The 15,511-nt window shown below is 40.3% G+C and overlaps 2 protein-coding genes across 2 annotated transcripts in view; both read left to right on the forward strand.

Annotated features, from left to right (window-relative positions):
- The window catches only part of LOC120515516 (molybdenum cofactor sulfurase-like), a 265,356-nt gene extending 260,148 nt beyond the window's left edge, over positions 1-5,208 (forward strand). The window contains exons 11-14 of the mRNA XM_039736577.1: positions 1,429-1,534; positions 1,862-2,000; positions 2,714-2,818; positions 4,960-5,208. Of these exons, the coding sequence (XP_039592511.1) occupies positions 1,429-1,534; positions 1,862-2,000; positions 2,714-2,818; positions 4,960-5,064 (455 nt within the window). The 3' untranslated portion in view covers positions 5,065-5,208. The remainder of the gene's footprint in view (positions 1-1,428; positions 1,535-1,861; positions 2,001-2,713; positions 2,819-4,959) is intronic.
- A 1,079-nt stretch (positions 5,209-6,287) lies between these two features.
- ptpn3 (protein tyrosine phosphatase non-receptor type 3) overlaps positions 6,288-15,511 on the forward strand; it is a 383,558-nt gene continuing 374,334 nt past the window's right edge. The window contains exon 1 of the mRNA XM_039737294.1: positions 6,288-6,487. Coding sequence (XP_039593228.1) covers positions 6,427-6,487 — 61 coding nt within the window. The 5' untranslated portion in view covers positions 6,288-6,426. The remainder of the gene's footprint in view (positions 6,488-15,511) is intronic.

The following is a 15,511-nucleotide window of genomic DNA, read 5'->3' on the forward strand; positions in this document are numbered from 1 at the left end:
CTCCAGTGACCTAATAATATTATTTTTACTTATTAATTGACTTAAAACATTTATCCAGGGTGTCTTACAATGTTTGAGATACAATTTGTTACATTTCTTGTGTTTTTCTAATTGGCGGGAGCAAAGGCAGGTGAAGTAACTTGCTCAAGGTCACACAGAGTCAGAGGCAGAATTTGAAACTAAAACCTCAAGGTTTGAAATCCTACATCCAAAGCATTAAACACTACACCACACTGCTTGCCAATAATATTAGCCCCTAGTAAAATAAAAACCTACAAATATTGTGTAGTGAGAAGCACTTAGTTACTTACTTAGTACTTCTAGTACACACGATTATCCAATGGCACTGTAAGAGTATGCTAGTAATAAATAAGAACATGTGAAATAGCCAAGAGCCTTCACATAGCCAATCAAATTGCACACATCCAGTAAATCTTGGCAGCCTTTGCATTATACATCGGTTATATTGCATAACAAACCCAGTCATTTTTCTCAGAACACCAATTGCAAGGCATACCTCATGCTTTATTCTCATTAACGTATGAGGGATGGCCCAAAATTCCTTTATGATAAAAAAAACTTTATGATAAAACTTACAGCAAGAAAATGGTGTATGGCACTCCTGATATCTTTGCAAAAGGATGAAGGTTCAAGTCCTTAGAGTCCTGGTGCTTCCTGTTTTGCCATATGGTTGTAAAACATGGACGCTATCCAGTGACCTGAGATGAAGACTGGATTCCTTCTGTACTGTGTCTGTTTGGAGAATCCTTGGGTACTGCTGGTTTGACTTTGTGCTGCATGAGCGGTTGTTAATGGAGCCCAAATGAGGCACATTACCTGCGTTGTTAGGGAGCATCAGTTACAGTACTACTGCCATATACCGTGATTCTCCGAGAGTGATCCGGCTCACAGGATCATTATTGTTCAGGACCCGAGTTGCTGGACCAGGCCAAGGGTAGGCCCACGTAACACCTGGCCGCAGCAGATAGGTTGTCACTTCCGAAGGGTGGAACTCGACTGCGTGTCTGCCTGGGGGGTTGCAAACCGGGATCCCGAGTTGTTTCACCGTGTAATGGGTGCGGCAACGCACTGTACCAGTGCATGCTCCCCAACTTGACTTGACTTGTTTTCATAACATACCAAATGCATCTGGGAGGTGGCAGGCTGTTTGAACAAGAGCTCTTTTTCTGTAGGACATGTCCAGATTTTGAAGCTATAGAACAGTGTTTTCCAACTGGGGTTCTACGGAACCCAAGGGTTCCGCCGAAAAAGTCCCATGATATAGGACATACTGGTAGATAATTGCACAAGGTTCCGTGAGCAAGGTAACCATTTGTGCAGGGTTCCACTCCAGTGATAAGGTTGAAAAACACTGCTATAGAAGGTTGCTGATCACCTCACAAAGTGGTATTGTTGTGCCCCCTGCAGGTCAGTCATCCAGCCAACCAGCACACCTTTCCCTGGCTAATGAAGCCCAATACCTGCTGATCAACAGGGCAAGCGTACTGCATCTCCAGCATGAGATAAGTAAAAGGTAAGCAATTTCAATGTCCAAAAAAGAGCCAGCCGTACAATTTCATCATGCAGCTGTTCTTATATAGATGGCCGCGGTGAACATTATGGATATTATGGACAGATATTGATCACCTACGTCATTAAGCTGTATACAAACTACTATGTTGTATTGGGTGGGGAGTCAGGGAACAGAATTTTCCTTTCATAATTTAAGGACTTGTGAAGGAATAGAGTGACAACGGAGCTGCAAAGGTAGGTAAGACTTGGTGAGAGATGCTGGCACTCACAGTGATAGAAGATCTAGATACATAATGCAACACTGACATTCTCTGTCTCCACTTTGTAGAAACGAGTGCATCCCTGAACAGACACCCAGTATGGAACAACTAATTGCTCGGTTCCGTGCCAATTTTGTCATTCAAGGTGCTGAGCCATTCGAAGAGGACAACTGGACTGATGTGCATATTGGTGGAACTTCCTTTCAGGTGGAGTATCCACAGTTTTCAGTTTCTAACCTGGCTACAAATCCTGATTTGAACTGTGTTTTTTACTCCAACCCAGCAGCTTCATGTGAAAGCAAATATAGCACTGCACATTTCAATGTTTTGTCCTTGCATGTCATCACTGGGACCGACAGGTTTAACTGTCGAGTGCCTTAGTGGTAGTGTGTTTTTATTTAGCTTCATTGGGGTAGCAAACCAGGCCACTTAAATTTACTATTAATGTACATGAAAGCATTCTTACAAGGAAGAATTTTTTTGTAATCGTTTTTTTTATCGATGTCAAAAACAAATAGTAAGACTTCACTGTTACAAAATGAACTTTAAGCAATTTTTAAAGATCAGCAAAATCATGGTTAAGAAAAACAATCGCAAGACCCTGGAGTATGACAGGTTTAGGAATATGCACAATTCTTAAATATTTATCATCAAACTGCCCAGACAGTTCAGGTGTAAGGTTGTGCCAATTTAAATACTGAATGTATAGAGATACACACAAACACCCATGCATATATGTACTGTATATATACAGTCTAAGTGCATAGATAGATAGATAGATAGATAGATAGATAGATAGATAGATAGATAGATAGATAGATAGATAGATAGATAGATAGATAGATAGATAGATAGATAGATAGATATGAGAGGCACTATATTAGATAAATACTTAATTATATCATTTTCAATTTACCAAGGTTGTAGGGCAATGCACTCGGTGTCAAATGATCTGCATTGACCAATCAAGTGGAACCAAAAATCAAGAACTTCTGCAAAGCCTGTCTAGCTGCCGTGATGGAAAGGTAAAGTCATTTTTGTGTTAATGAGTCACATCTCACCATTCAGTGAGACAGTATGAGCCTCATGTGGTGCAGAGGACTGGCAAGATACACTAAATATCTGGATTCTCTTATTTATCTTCATGAAGTTTTATGTAGTGGAACCATTATAGACAAATCATGTCAACCCTGTTGGTATAACCTAGTTATCAAATTGAAGGTTTACATTTACTATCATTGACTTTTGACAAAAAGCCCAAAGAAGGTGTGATAATTTCTGTACGCTGTATATGAGGGGGTACCCATACCCTGGTATGCGATCTAGACTTAGTTGCGAATTTTGCTGTTAGATGTGGCATACTTGCAGTATTCTGTGAAAGTCTGCCAAGTGGTGTTGCTCTGTATTGTTCGTATGGCATTCCATGTCGGTTTTTCTTGGTGTTTATTAAAGGTGTTCTATAATTTTTGTGATGGGTGATCACAAAGAGCAGTGAGTCTGCATTCAATTTTGTTTTCTCTTAGGGAAAACAGCTGCTAAAACTGTAGTGAGGCTTGAAACTGCTTTTGAAGAGGAAGCTTTAAGTAAAACACAGGTCTGCGAGTGGTTTTCGTGTTTCAAACGAGGGGAAAAGTCACTTGAAGACCAACCAAGATCTGGCCGACCATCCACAATTAAAAATGATGAAAATCTTGAAAAAGTTTGCAATGCAGTCTATAGAGGTTGTTGTGGGACTATTGAAGAGGTTTATGAATTGACTTGTGTGTCTTGGAGTTCTTGCCACTCTCTCTACTTGCCTGATCTTGCTCTGTGTGACATTTTCTTGTTCTTGTATATGAAAAAAGAACTCAAAGGAAAGCATTTTTGTACTGTGGATGAAGTCAAAGAAAAATCGCTGCAGGCCTTGGACAATTCCTCTTCAGCAATTCCAATAATGTTTCCACCACTGTGAAAACTGTTGGGATAAGTGCATTAATTCACAAGGAGAGTACTTTGAAGGAGACTAAAGTTTCAGCAAAATAAAAACTACTGAAACACTTTTTTTTCAATTCCAGTTATTTTTTGGCACCCCCTTGTATTTACACAGACTGTCTGCTACAAAGATTTAGGTGAAGACCAAATCACATGTTAGTAGAGCATGAAGTCATTCATTCAGGAATCCAGAAAATTCAGAACTTATTCTCAAAACTCTATACATTGACACATTAGAGATGACATCTGCTTGATTTTGTTGCCAGATTAAATGAGGGAAATTAAAGCAGCCTAATATTCAGCCAAACTGAACCTTACAAGAGTAAAACCAAGTAGACCTGAACAGGCCACCATTGAAAACAGGGCATATGGTAATGCTGGCATGGCACAGGGTATGACTCTGGTATGAACTCTCAGTAGATCACTTGAGAAGTGGATTCAGGTTTGCATGGATCCTCTTTAAATGTCTAAACCTAAACTGATCAATCTTAGTGTTTTCATGAAAGCCACCAGAAGAGGGCACTTTACACAAACAAACTTACAGTTGAGCACAACTCACAAGACTACAGCCACTGAAATTAAAATGTGCTGAGGATAGGGTGCTGCTAGAAATGGCTCAGGCCATCATTAGCAAGTACCAGAGTTAATTAATGTATGCACTGTTCAATCAGAATAAGTCAAATGCTCAATTACCTTTCCTGATGCATCTCTGCATGGTCAGTAAGCTGCAGCAAAATCATGACAATGTTTTCCCATTCAGGTACAAGAACATGGCATGCATGGCTACAACTGAATCTCCTCTACCTATACATCTACACAGTAGCTGGTCTTTGTTGCTCATACTGTTAGTCATTTTGTGTCCAGCTTCATCTCAGACATGTATGTATTTGTGTGTGGTGGATTTTACATTTACATTCAGGAGAACTGAGGTAATCTGAAAGTTGTGGTTTGTTGACAACCTACTGGAAACCTAGTTGAGAGACTAAGCCTGGCCCCAGATAGATCACAGATGAACACACCTGCCATGGTTCAAAGTTGACTACTGGGACAGAACCTTCTCTTGCTTAACAAAACTATGGCTATCATCTTGATGCTTAACACCAAAAATGCACTTTCACTTCAGCCAGTGAATGGATTATTTAAAAATGAAAAATGGTTTCATCCACTCACTAACATGTCTTTTTTATTTTTACAGATTGCTTTTGGAGTGTATCTTCTCCAAAACAAATTGGAGTCTGATATGGAATCACAAGACCTTTTGGTTGGATGCCCTGTATTTCCCAAAGTTCAAGTGAACTAGTTTTCTTTGTGCTTTCTCAATAAATAAATCAAGCTTTATTATTACCATCTGCCAACTGTTTACTTAAAGAATGCCTTTCCTAGGGAGTCCTAAAAAAATTTTTTCCACATCATTCATTTTTTAGGGTCCAATTAAAAAATGATGCCCATCACCAACTGTTTTATGCATTTTTGTGTGTTTATTTTATACTTTGTTTCTCCTGGGGAGTCCAGTCAAAAAGGCCTCTATATATTTGTAATTGTTTCTTAACCAATTGTTTTTCCAGTAAAGAGCTGCAGATGTCTGGGAGAATGCCATGCAAGATAGGAGCCAGCTTTGCACACCTTCATGAAAGGGGATACTGACTGGTGCTTCTACACTCTCTCATATCGGGCCCATTCAGAGTTTAGAGGTAACTGAACAGACCCAATTTTAGGATGATGAAGGAAAATGAAGTACTGAGAAAAAAGAAATGAGCAGAATGTCCAAAGTCCACCATGACAGAGCCCAAGACACAGGAATTGTCAGCCACAGGTACAACAACTGTGCCACCGTATCACCTGAATTACGTACATGTCATAAAAATGACACTCCTGTCCCGCAAGCTCAGTCCTTCTTCCACCCGACTCCGGCTCTTCGATTGGAGTGAGGCAGCCCCTTTTATCCTGTCCCGGATGTGCTCTGGGTGCCTGATGACAGACATCCAGCAGCACTCCCCAGTGTGGCGGAAGTGCTGTCCTTGCACCCAGAAGCACTCCGGGGATAAACCATCCCTGGTCTGTTAGCACTTCCTGGTGCTGTCCCCCAGGGATTAAGGACCTGCCAGGTACCCAGGGAAAAAAAGGGCCACTCTCCTGGTTCCTCCTTCCTCCAGGCATCCCGGCGGGGCAGGGTTCCTGGCTGTCTATCACAATATATATACCTGTATATATATCCAGCAACTGGTACTCAATTCAGCTGATGTAACTGTTTTTGACTGCCCTGTAATTGGCTGCTGTCCCATCTAGTGTTGATTCCTGCTTGCTCCTAATGCTTACAGGTTAATTCTGTTCCACTGCTACTGTTTTTTGGAATAAGCAGATTCAGGAAATTAACAAGCAAGTTATAAATGTTGCATTCCTTTCTGTGACTTGTAGCCACGTGACTGAAATTGCCTACAATTCCCAGAAGCCCAAGCAATATTACGGCATTGGGCAGATTCTGAAGGCGCAGGGGTTGCTGGTAAGAAGTTTATTTAAGCGGTATCTTTAAAAAGGAGCCGAGGGCATCGTGATAATAGGGGTATATTTGTTCCAACGCATCACTCACTATTGGATTACAATTTCATTTGGGAATCTATGCTTCACTTGTGACTGCTTGTTGCGATTTCGGCTGAGTTGGTAAATGTCTTCGTCCGGGATGCGCTCCCAGTGTCTACCATTCTTAACACAACTCCCGAAACACGGTAGGAGAAGACTTTCATAATATTAAGGAAACTGTTCTATTGGCATCTCAATTCGTTCTCTCCATTATCCGCAACCATTGCACTAACCTCTGTTTAGGACTGTGTCGTAACTGTTGATTGTTTATCGTCTGGTCAGTGCTTAATTTTTTTGTTAGGTTTCATTTATGCCGTGCCGGTAAATATTTGTCGTCATCGAGGGCTTTTGTATACGCGTTTTTTCTTTATTTTTTTCTCTCTGTATTATTTGATTAATATATACTGTATATCTTCATTATTGATCAATTCATTGAGCCTCATTATCACTATCCAGTTGTGTGAGGGTGTACGTGCCTGGTCATGGCTGGGTTTGTTCATGGGTTTCTCATAGTAAAAAATAAATAAATCGCCGTGTTCAGACGGTGTGAATCTTGGCATCCTCCCGACCGCTACATGTTTATGGGCTGCCAGCACCTAATTCTGGTTTGGAGTACTCGCAGTGTTTCTTTGATTGATTCTTTTGATTGATGATTGACTGAAATTCATTCGATTTTCTCTCAGGTTGCCTAACCAAGTATTTTAAACTCGGAACTCTAGGGGGTCTTGCAGGTGCACCTGAACTCTGAAGGGCGCTTTTTCCAAATCGGTGGCAGGCCCAAAATTTCTACAGACGTCAAAGGCTTCTCCAAAGGTGAATTACGCGAGGAGGCGTTATCAGCCTGTGTCCCTGAGGGGGAGACAGAAGTAGGAGTATCCGCTTCTTTTGCACTCTCAGTTGTGCCTTTGAGATCCCATGGCGCTTAGACTGAAGACCCCTGAGCCATCAGTAACAGACTGTTTCCCCTTTATGCGAAAGTCATAAGTAGGTGACTACCGCTTCTGACTAATAAATAGCATGGTGTCACCTGAGCCTGTCATTCACACTGAGCATGTCAAGAACACATTTTGCTACTTGTAGGACTCTGGATTGGGAAACAATGTTCTGGAATGCCACGAAGGAAATGGACCCGCTCATCAAGCTGAAAGACCTACAAGAAATCCGGCGAGCGAAGTCACTATTGAGCCTTTCGTACAAAAGCGATCTCGCGTTCCCACCTGTCAGTTTTGATGCTTGCTTTTTCTCTTTCTGATGGCTTTTACATTTGCTAGTAGATGACCATGTATTGTTTGACTCTGGCTCAAGTAGAAAGCTGGCTTCCTTTAAAAAAACGTTTTAGCAAAAGTTATATATTTAAAAAAAAAAAAAAAAAATACTGGATTTGGTGTCTCTGGGATTATGGCAGCACTCTAATTTTCTAGAAGAATCATTTTGTCCTATTTACTTTTAAATCCTTTTTATAATAAGCATAATGGCTAATGCATTGTATTTAACATTTGGGGAAAGATCCGCTTTCTTTTCTAGACGTTTACAATTTTCTTATTGTCAAATTAACGCGTCTTCTTTGTGTTTGTTGTGAAAGTCAATCTGATAAAGTTGTTTTGGGTTGACAGCAGAAACACATATCACCTTTTGGTGACAGCTGCTATACAAAATAAACTCGATAAGCAATAGACCTAATATTGTACAAGCTGGCTTTATTTTATATAGCATCTTTCTGCATGTCCTCGTGAACACCATGCATGTAAGCGGGCATTCTGATAACCAGCACTCGATATTCCAGTTTTCCTTCCACCTGGTTCTGAGTGGGTGTTTGTATTAGTGGGTCCTGTGGTGGAGTTGGTCCCATATTCCTAACAGATGAAATGACCTGATCGTGGGTCACACAAAGTCAGTAAATCTGTAACCTTGTGCATTGCAGTCCAACACTTTAGCCACGAGGGGGCAACATTACCCTGGCAGAAAATAAATCTTTACATTGAACCGGAATGGGCCACAGAGAGAGCTAGAGTCGTGCTGTTTATAATAATGTGCATAAATAAGATGCCAAAATATGTGAGATCACTGGATTTAAACTTCACAGTAAACAGGAGATTCCTAAACCCATTAATTCAATTCATGGCCCCAGCTGCATCACATGTACAGTATGAGCATAACTGACCCTGGACAGCCCATCACAGGGCTCACTCACTTTCTGAGGGCCAGTTAGGAGATGACAGCTGGGTTATCTAGCCTTAATGTCGTTGGGGGCGTGAGTGAAATACTGCAAGTAACCAATAGAGTGCCTCCAACAACTGGAGGCAAATGGGAAAAAGACATGATCATGTTATAAAATGGAAAAAGAAAGTTTGGCAAGGGCCAGTGGTTAGCAAACACTCGCAGATGCATACCAGCTCTCATCTTTGTTTGCCTTTCTGCTTAATCTCCAGCTCTTCCATTGCAGTCCTGCAATCTTCAAGGGAGAGATGTTTGTCTTAGGTAGTGGCACTAGAATTTCTAATGGGGTGCTACAGACGTTCTCTTACAATGCTCAAAGCTACTGCTCCACACTGTTCATATTAATACCACAGAGAAACCCATATGGTACCAGCACTTGTATATCCACTTCAAGCACTGCTTTGCGTTTGCATTCACATTCACATCTGTAGACATTAAGGGAGGGGGAACCACATCCAGATGACAAAACACAAAAAGAAATGCTGCAGTTGAGTAAACGGCATTAACAAATGATTTCACTTTTTTTGTAAAGCTGTGTTTTGACATGACCATCAGCAAAAGCAGAAATCTATCTGTTGCAGGAATGTTTTACTCACAGACAACTGTCTATAGCTTGTTTCAGAGTAAGCAGCTCTAGTGACCTAATATTGTAATTGTTGTGTGACTCATGCCTTTATCCAAGGACAACATCTGACATCCAATTATTTTCATTTCTTTTGATTTTTTTTTTCCATTTGCGGCACAAGCAGGTGAAATAATTTGCTCATGGTCACACAATGTCAGTATTGAATTTTGAACCCACAGCCTCAGGGTTTGAAGTCCTAGGTCCAAAGCCTTAGCCACCACACTACACTGCTTGCCAAACTTATTCGCCCATGCGTAAAAAAAAAAAAAATATATAAATACAAATATTGTGTATAGAAAAGCACTTTGTCAGTTGCTTAGTACTTCTGATATATCCGATTAAACAAGGTCACTATAATCGAGGTCCATTGTCTTAGAGAATTACCTGGGTGAAGCTGAGTAACACAGCTTGTGTGTATGTATGTATATGTGTATATATATGTATATGTATGTATATGTATATGTATGTATGTATGTATATGTATGTATGTGTATTTAGGTAGATAAAGATCTATAATGTTTGCAGTACTAGGGAGTTGTACCGTGTTAGCCATTATTGATGTAGTGAGAAGTTCTGCAAAATGACACCTTTTATCGGATAACTAGAAAGATTACCATACAGTTGTGCTTGAAAGTTTGTGAACCCTTTAGAATTTTCTGTATTTCTGCATAAATATGACCTAAAACATCATCAGATTTTCACTCAAGTCCTAAAAGTAGATAAAGAGAAACCACTTAAAGAAATGAGACAAAAATATTATACTTGGTCATTTATTTATTGAGGAAAATGATCGAATATTACATATTTGTGAGTGGCAAAAGTATGTGAACCTTTGCTTTCAGTATCTGGTGTGACCCCCTTTGCAGCAACAACTGCAACTAAATGTTTCCAGTAACTTTCGATTATTCCTGCACACCGGCTTGGAGGAATTTTAGCCCATTCCTCCGTACAGAACAGCTTCAACTCTGGGATGTTGGTGGGTTTCCTCACATTAACTGCCTGCTTCAGGTCCTTCCACAAGATTTCGATTGGATTAAGGTCAGGACTTTGAGTTGGCCATTCCAAAACATTAACTTTATTCTTCTTTAACCATTCTTTGGTAGAACAACTTGTATGCTTAGGTTCGTTGTCTTGCTGCATGATCCTCCTTCTCTTGAGATTCAGTTCATGGACAGATGTCCTAACATTTTCCTTTAGAATTCTCTGATATAATTCAGAATTCATTGTTCCATCAATGAAGGCAAGCTGTCCTGGCCCAGATACAGCAAAACATGCCCAAACCATGATACTACCACCACCATGTTTCACAGATGGGATACGTTTCTTATGCAGTAATGCAGTGTTTTCCTTTCTCCAAACATAACTCTTTTTTTATTTAAACCAAAAATTTCTATTTTGGTCTCATCCGTCCACAAAACATTCTTCCAATAGCCTTCTGGTTTGTCCACGTGATCTTTAGCAAACTGCAGACAAGCAGCAATGTTTTTTTTGGAGAGCTGTGGCTTTCTCCTTGCAACCCTGCCATGCACACCATTGTTGTGCAGTGTTCTCCTGATGGTGGACTCATGAACATGAACATTAGCCAATGTGAGAGAGGCCTTCAGTTGCTGAAGTTACCCTGGGGTCCTTTGTAACCTCGACGACTATTACACACCTTGCTCTTGGAGTGATCTTTGTTGGTCGACCACTCCTGGGGAGGGTAACAATGGTCTTGAATTTCCTTTATTTGTACACAACCTGTCTGACTGTGGAGTCCAAATTCTTTAGAGATGGTTTTGTAACCTTTTCCAGCCTGATGAGCATCAACAACTCTTTTTCTGAGGTCCTCAGAAATCTCCTTTGTTCGTGCCATGATACACTTCCACAAACATGTGTTGTGAGGAGCAGACTTTGATAGATCCCTGTTCTTTAAATAACACAGGGTGCCCACTCACACCTGATTGTCATCCTATTGATTGAAAACACCTGACTCAAATTTCACCGTCAGACTAACTGCTAATCCTAGAGGTTCACCTACTTTTGCCATTCACAAATATGTAATATTCAATCATTTTCCTCAATAAATAAATGACCAAGTATAATATTTTTTTCTCATTTGTTTAACTGGTTTCTCTTTATCTACTTTTAGGACTTGAGTGAAAATCTGATGATGTTTTAGGTCATATTTATGCAGAAATATAGAAAATTCTAAAGGGTTCACAAACTTTCAAGTACAACTGTAGACAAGCTTTTGAGGAAACTCGGGCCGCTGATTGCATCTTGTCTGAAGTAGTGGCCTGAGTTGCCTCGAAAGCTTGCATATTGTGATATTTCTAGTTATCCAATAAAAGGTGTCATTTTGCAGGACTTCTTACTAGACCTATACTGTTGTAATGCAGAAATTATTTTTAAAAATAATGACAGGAATAGTTTTTATTCATCAAAAACCTTCTTAGAAAATGCACTAAACAGAAAAAATATAAATGAAATCAGTATTTGGTATGACCACCCTTTGCATTAAAAACAGCAACAGTTGTTTTCGGTCCTCTGTCTTGCAGTTTCTGAAGGTCCTCACATGGTTGGTTGTTCCAGGTCATGTGAAGAATCCTCCACAGTTCCACTGCTGACTTAAGCTGTCCTCCTTGCTTCTCTTCCTGCAAGTAATCCCAGACTGGCTGTATGATGTTGAGATCTGCACCATAGCATTTGTTAAAGGCTCCTGTGTTACGCTTTTTGCAGTACTTACTTTATGACTTTTAGCCATTTATTTGGGATCATTGTTATGCTGCAGAATGAACTTGGGACTGATTGGTTGCCTCCCAGTAGGTACTGCATGATGGATGAGAATTTGTGTGTAATCACCAGTGACAGGGACCATCAGATGTGTTCAATTCACCAACTATATTGGCCTAAATGCATCACCAACCTGCAGGGAACCTCCACCATTCAAAACTGTTGCCTGCAAACATTTATCAATGTACCATTCTCCAACCGATGGGTGAACAAACTTTGTTCAGATTGAGGAAAAGATTTCAAATTGGATGTCTCAGTCCAGCTCTGCTTCTGCCATTTTTCTTTGCCCTAGTCCTTCTGTTTTTCTGTGTAGGTGAGTCATTTGGCTTTATTTCCATCTCAGAGGAATAACATTTTGGCTGCAGCCCTTCCATGAAGACCACTTCTGATAAGACATTTCCAGACTGAAAATGGGTGTACCAGGGACCCAGTGATTTCTGCAAGTTCGGCACTAATAGAGGAGCTCGGCATCTTCTTTCTGTCTTTGAAGTGTAGCGTAGTAAGCTTGATGCATTTCTCATTTTCTGCACACCATTTCCACTGTTTTTCCAGTCCTGAGTCTTGTATGTTAGTGTGGGCTTCTGCAGACAAGCTTGGACAGCACATCTACACCTCTGTCTGTCATGAAAGTCTTGCTTGGGAGAGATCTTGACTATGCAGCATGACCATCTCGTGTCACTATTCTCACTTGTGTCATTAAACCTGTAAATATTATACAATGGCAAATCTACCATAATTTCACATTTTTAGTTTGGTTGTTCTTTCCTCACTTTATTTTTGTCATGAGACTGCTGTTTGTTTCAGTTAGTCAGCTTGTTTTACTCAAACATGATGTCCTTGACCATTCGCTCCTGTTACATAATCAAGCCCTAGGCTATGCCTTCCAAGAGCTCCCGTTTTTAACTGAAAGGTGGTCTCTTGCTATGTTAGTTTCTTTCTGTAAGGACAATCAAATTTCTTATTGTATTATTTCTTCTGGAAAGGAATGTTTGGTACTGTAAAATGTTTTTTCTATTGACACACTAATTCAGAAGATGTAAAATAATCCTCTAAGACAGATGTTTCTGTGAACTTTCTTATGTGCCTAAGACTTATGCAAAGTAATGCAACTGTTTGTGTGTGTGTATTAAAAAAAATATACACACACCCTCAAGGATGGCAGAAATTCTGTTGCATGGAACTGGAAAAATGAGTCACTGTCATACAGTACATTCATGTGACCGTGAACTCTAGAGGAACCTCTGTTAAATGTTTCCTAACGTTTGTGGTGTCCAAAAAGTTAAATGTTCTGCAGTCAGACAAACTGGATAAAGGGACTTTGTCACTCTGTTTGCATGTGTCACCAAGCAGTAAAAATAATACTGTAAAACTGAAGGAAAAAAAAAACTCTCTCTCTTCTTGTGCAGTTTATAGCTGCTATCTAAATTTTGTTGTCTTCCCTGAAGTATCCACCAGAGGGCACACCCCACTTAATTCCTGAATTCTTTGTGTTTCTTTCCTGTTCAACTCAGTCTTTTGTGATGGTGTCTTCTACTCTCTCTGTTCTTTTAATGGGTCCTGTGGCTAAAGTGCCTCCCTCTTAAGGTGGAGTAGATGACAAAGTGCTGCCTGGTGAAGCTGCCTTTTGTAAGACATTCTGGCTGCCTCATTTGGCAAGAAGCAACATGAAGAACCACAGTGATTACGGCTGTTTTGAAACACTGGTTACTTTTAGACGGGAGGCAGCTTGTTTTTAATGCTGAAATTAAGCTGATGTGTTCTGAATGTGGGTCGCTTGAGCATTCCAGAGATAAGTTACAAACTCGGAGTGCTGATTCTTTGGTGTCCTTCACAGCAGAAAATCAGTGACTAACCAAGCATCAGTGGGTACAAGGCATCAAACTAATCTGAAACTGCCACAGCCCACGCAAACCAAGTTATATATAAACTTAGAAGTCTGCTCGATCAGGCCAGCGTTCATGAAAGAAACTCGCAAACATGGGGGAACATCTAAAATCTGCATTGAAATACTGTGGGGCCTTATTGTTATCGAGGATGAAGAAAGTACAGTGGAGCTTTGCTTATTGCTGATGACGGCTGTTACGTTCTGGATTCAAATCCAAGCCCATCCACTGTCCATATGAACAGTCTCCCACTGTCTGTGTTTTGATTTATGTCTTGTACTAGCAGTCTCCTGTGGCTCCACCCACGTAGTAGTGAAACAGGACAGTGAGGAGGCCGCAGCACTACTCCCTACTCCTGATGTCACACAGATTCACTCTATCCAAAATCTACAAGATCAGACTGTATCTGACGGAGTATGCAGTACAACTGGTCCAAACTTTGGTCTTGTCACGCCTGAACTACTGCAACTCTCTGCTGGCTGGAGTACTGGCATGTGTCCCCAAGCTGCTGCAGAGGATTCAAAATGTGATGAGAGGTATCTGGTGTTTAATTCTAGCCTCTTTTCAGGTTGCAACATCGGCTTCTTGTAGTGGCACTTATTCAGTTCAAATGCTTGATACTTGCATACAGAGTAGACAATTTGTCAGCAGCTACATATGGAGACACTTGTGAAATCCTATGCTCCTTCTCAATCTCTCAGGTCTGCTGTTGAAAGGTATCTGGTGATGCCACCTCTGCATGCAATCAAACCTCAGATTAAACTTCATGTGTAGGTTGAAGATGGAAGGATCTGCCCACCTCCATTTGAAATTCTGACTCCCTCAGCTAGGTTTTTATAATCTAGGAATAACCACTTGTTTGTATCTTGTTTTGAGCACTTCACTAGTTTTGTACCTTTTTGTCTTGGAACATTTGTTCCAAAGAAGTCCTCCAGACTGTTAACTGATTTTATTCACCTCTTTTGTATGTAGCTTTGTATTCAAGCATCTGCTAAACAAATAAGAGAGTGTGTGTGTGTGTGTGTCTGTGTGTGCCTACATAATGACAGGGGTGTCCAGCTACCAAAGTGCAATGATTAAAACTCTTTTACTAGGACTGAAGGACCAACATGTGCAACACATCTCATTTTTGTTTTCTATGTGATGCCATCAGAACATGCCCTAGGTCCACATTAATTGCATTTGTGATGGCTTTACTATGTGGCACTTCCCATACTGATTCTCATTTGCATAGTTAGATTTTTATTGAAATAGGCCCTAGCGTTCAGTTTCTTTTTTGATTTCTGACTTTAATCTGCCCTCAGATCTTGAATAACGTCTTTCCCTTTGATTCTTGGTTGCCCGTTTAGTTTTGATTTTCTGGTTTTGACCTGCCATGACCATGATCAGACGTTTACTGTTGTGTGTAGTGTTTTTTTTTTCTTTTTTTTCAAATATACAAGTTTTTCTGGGTCACATTTACTTATTTGGCTGTCATCTTTGTCCAAGGCAATTGACAGATATGCAATTTGTTACATTTTCTTGCTCATGGCACAGAGAAAGTGGCAGAATTTGAATCCACAACCTCAGGGTTTGAAGTTCAAAGTTTTAACCACTACTCCGTACTGCCTATTGTGGTTTTAGAGGTCTCGGAATTTCATTGTTATATTTTTGTACTTGATATGTTAAAAATA

The sequence above is a fragment of the Polypterus senegalus genome, chromosome 15 (genome assembly GCF_016835505.1).
Source record: "Polypterus senegalus isolate Bchr_013 chromosome 15, ASM1683550v1, whole genome shotgun sequence".
Taxonomy (NCBI): Eukaryota; Metazoa; Chordata; class Cladistia; order Polypteriformes; family Polypteridae; genus Polypterus; species Polypterus senegalus.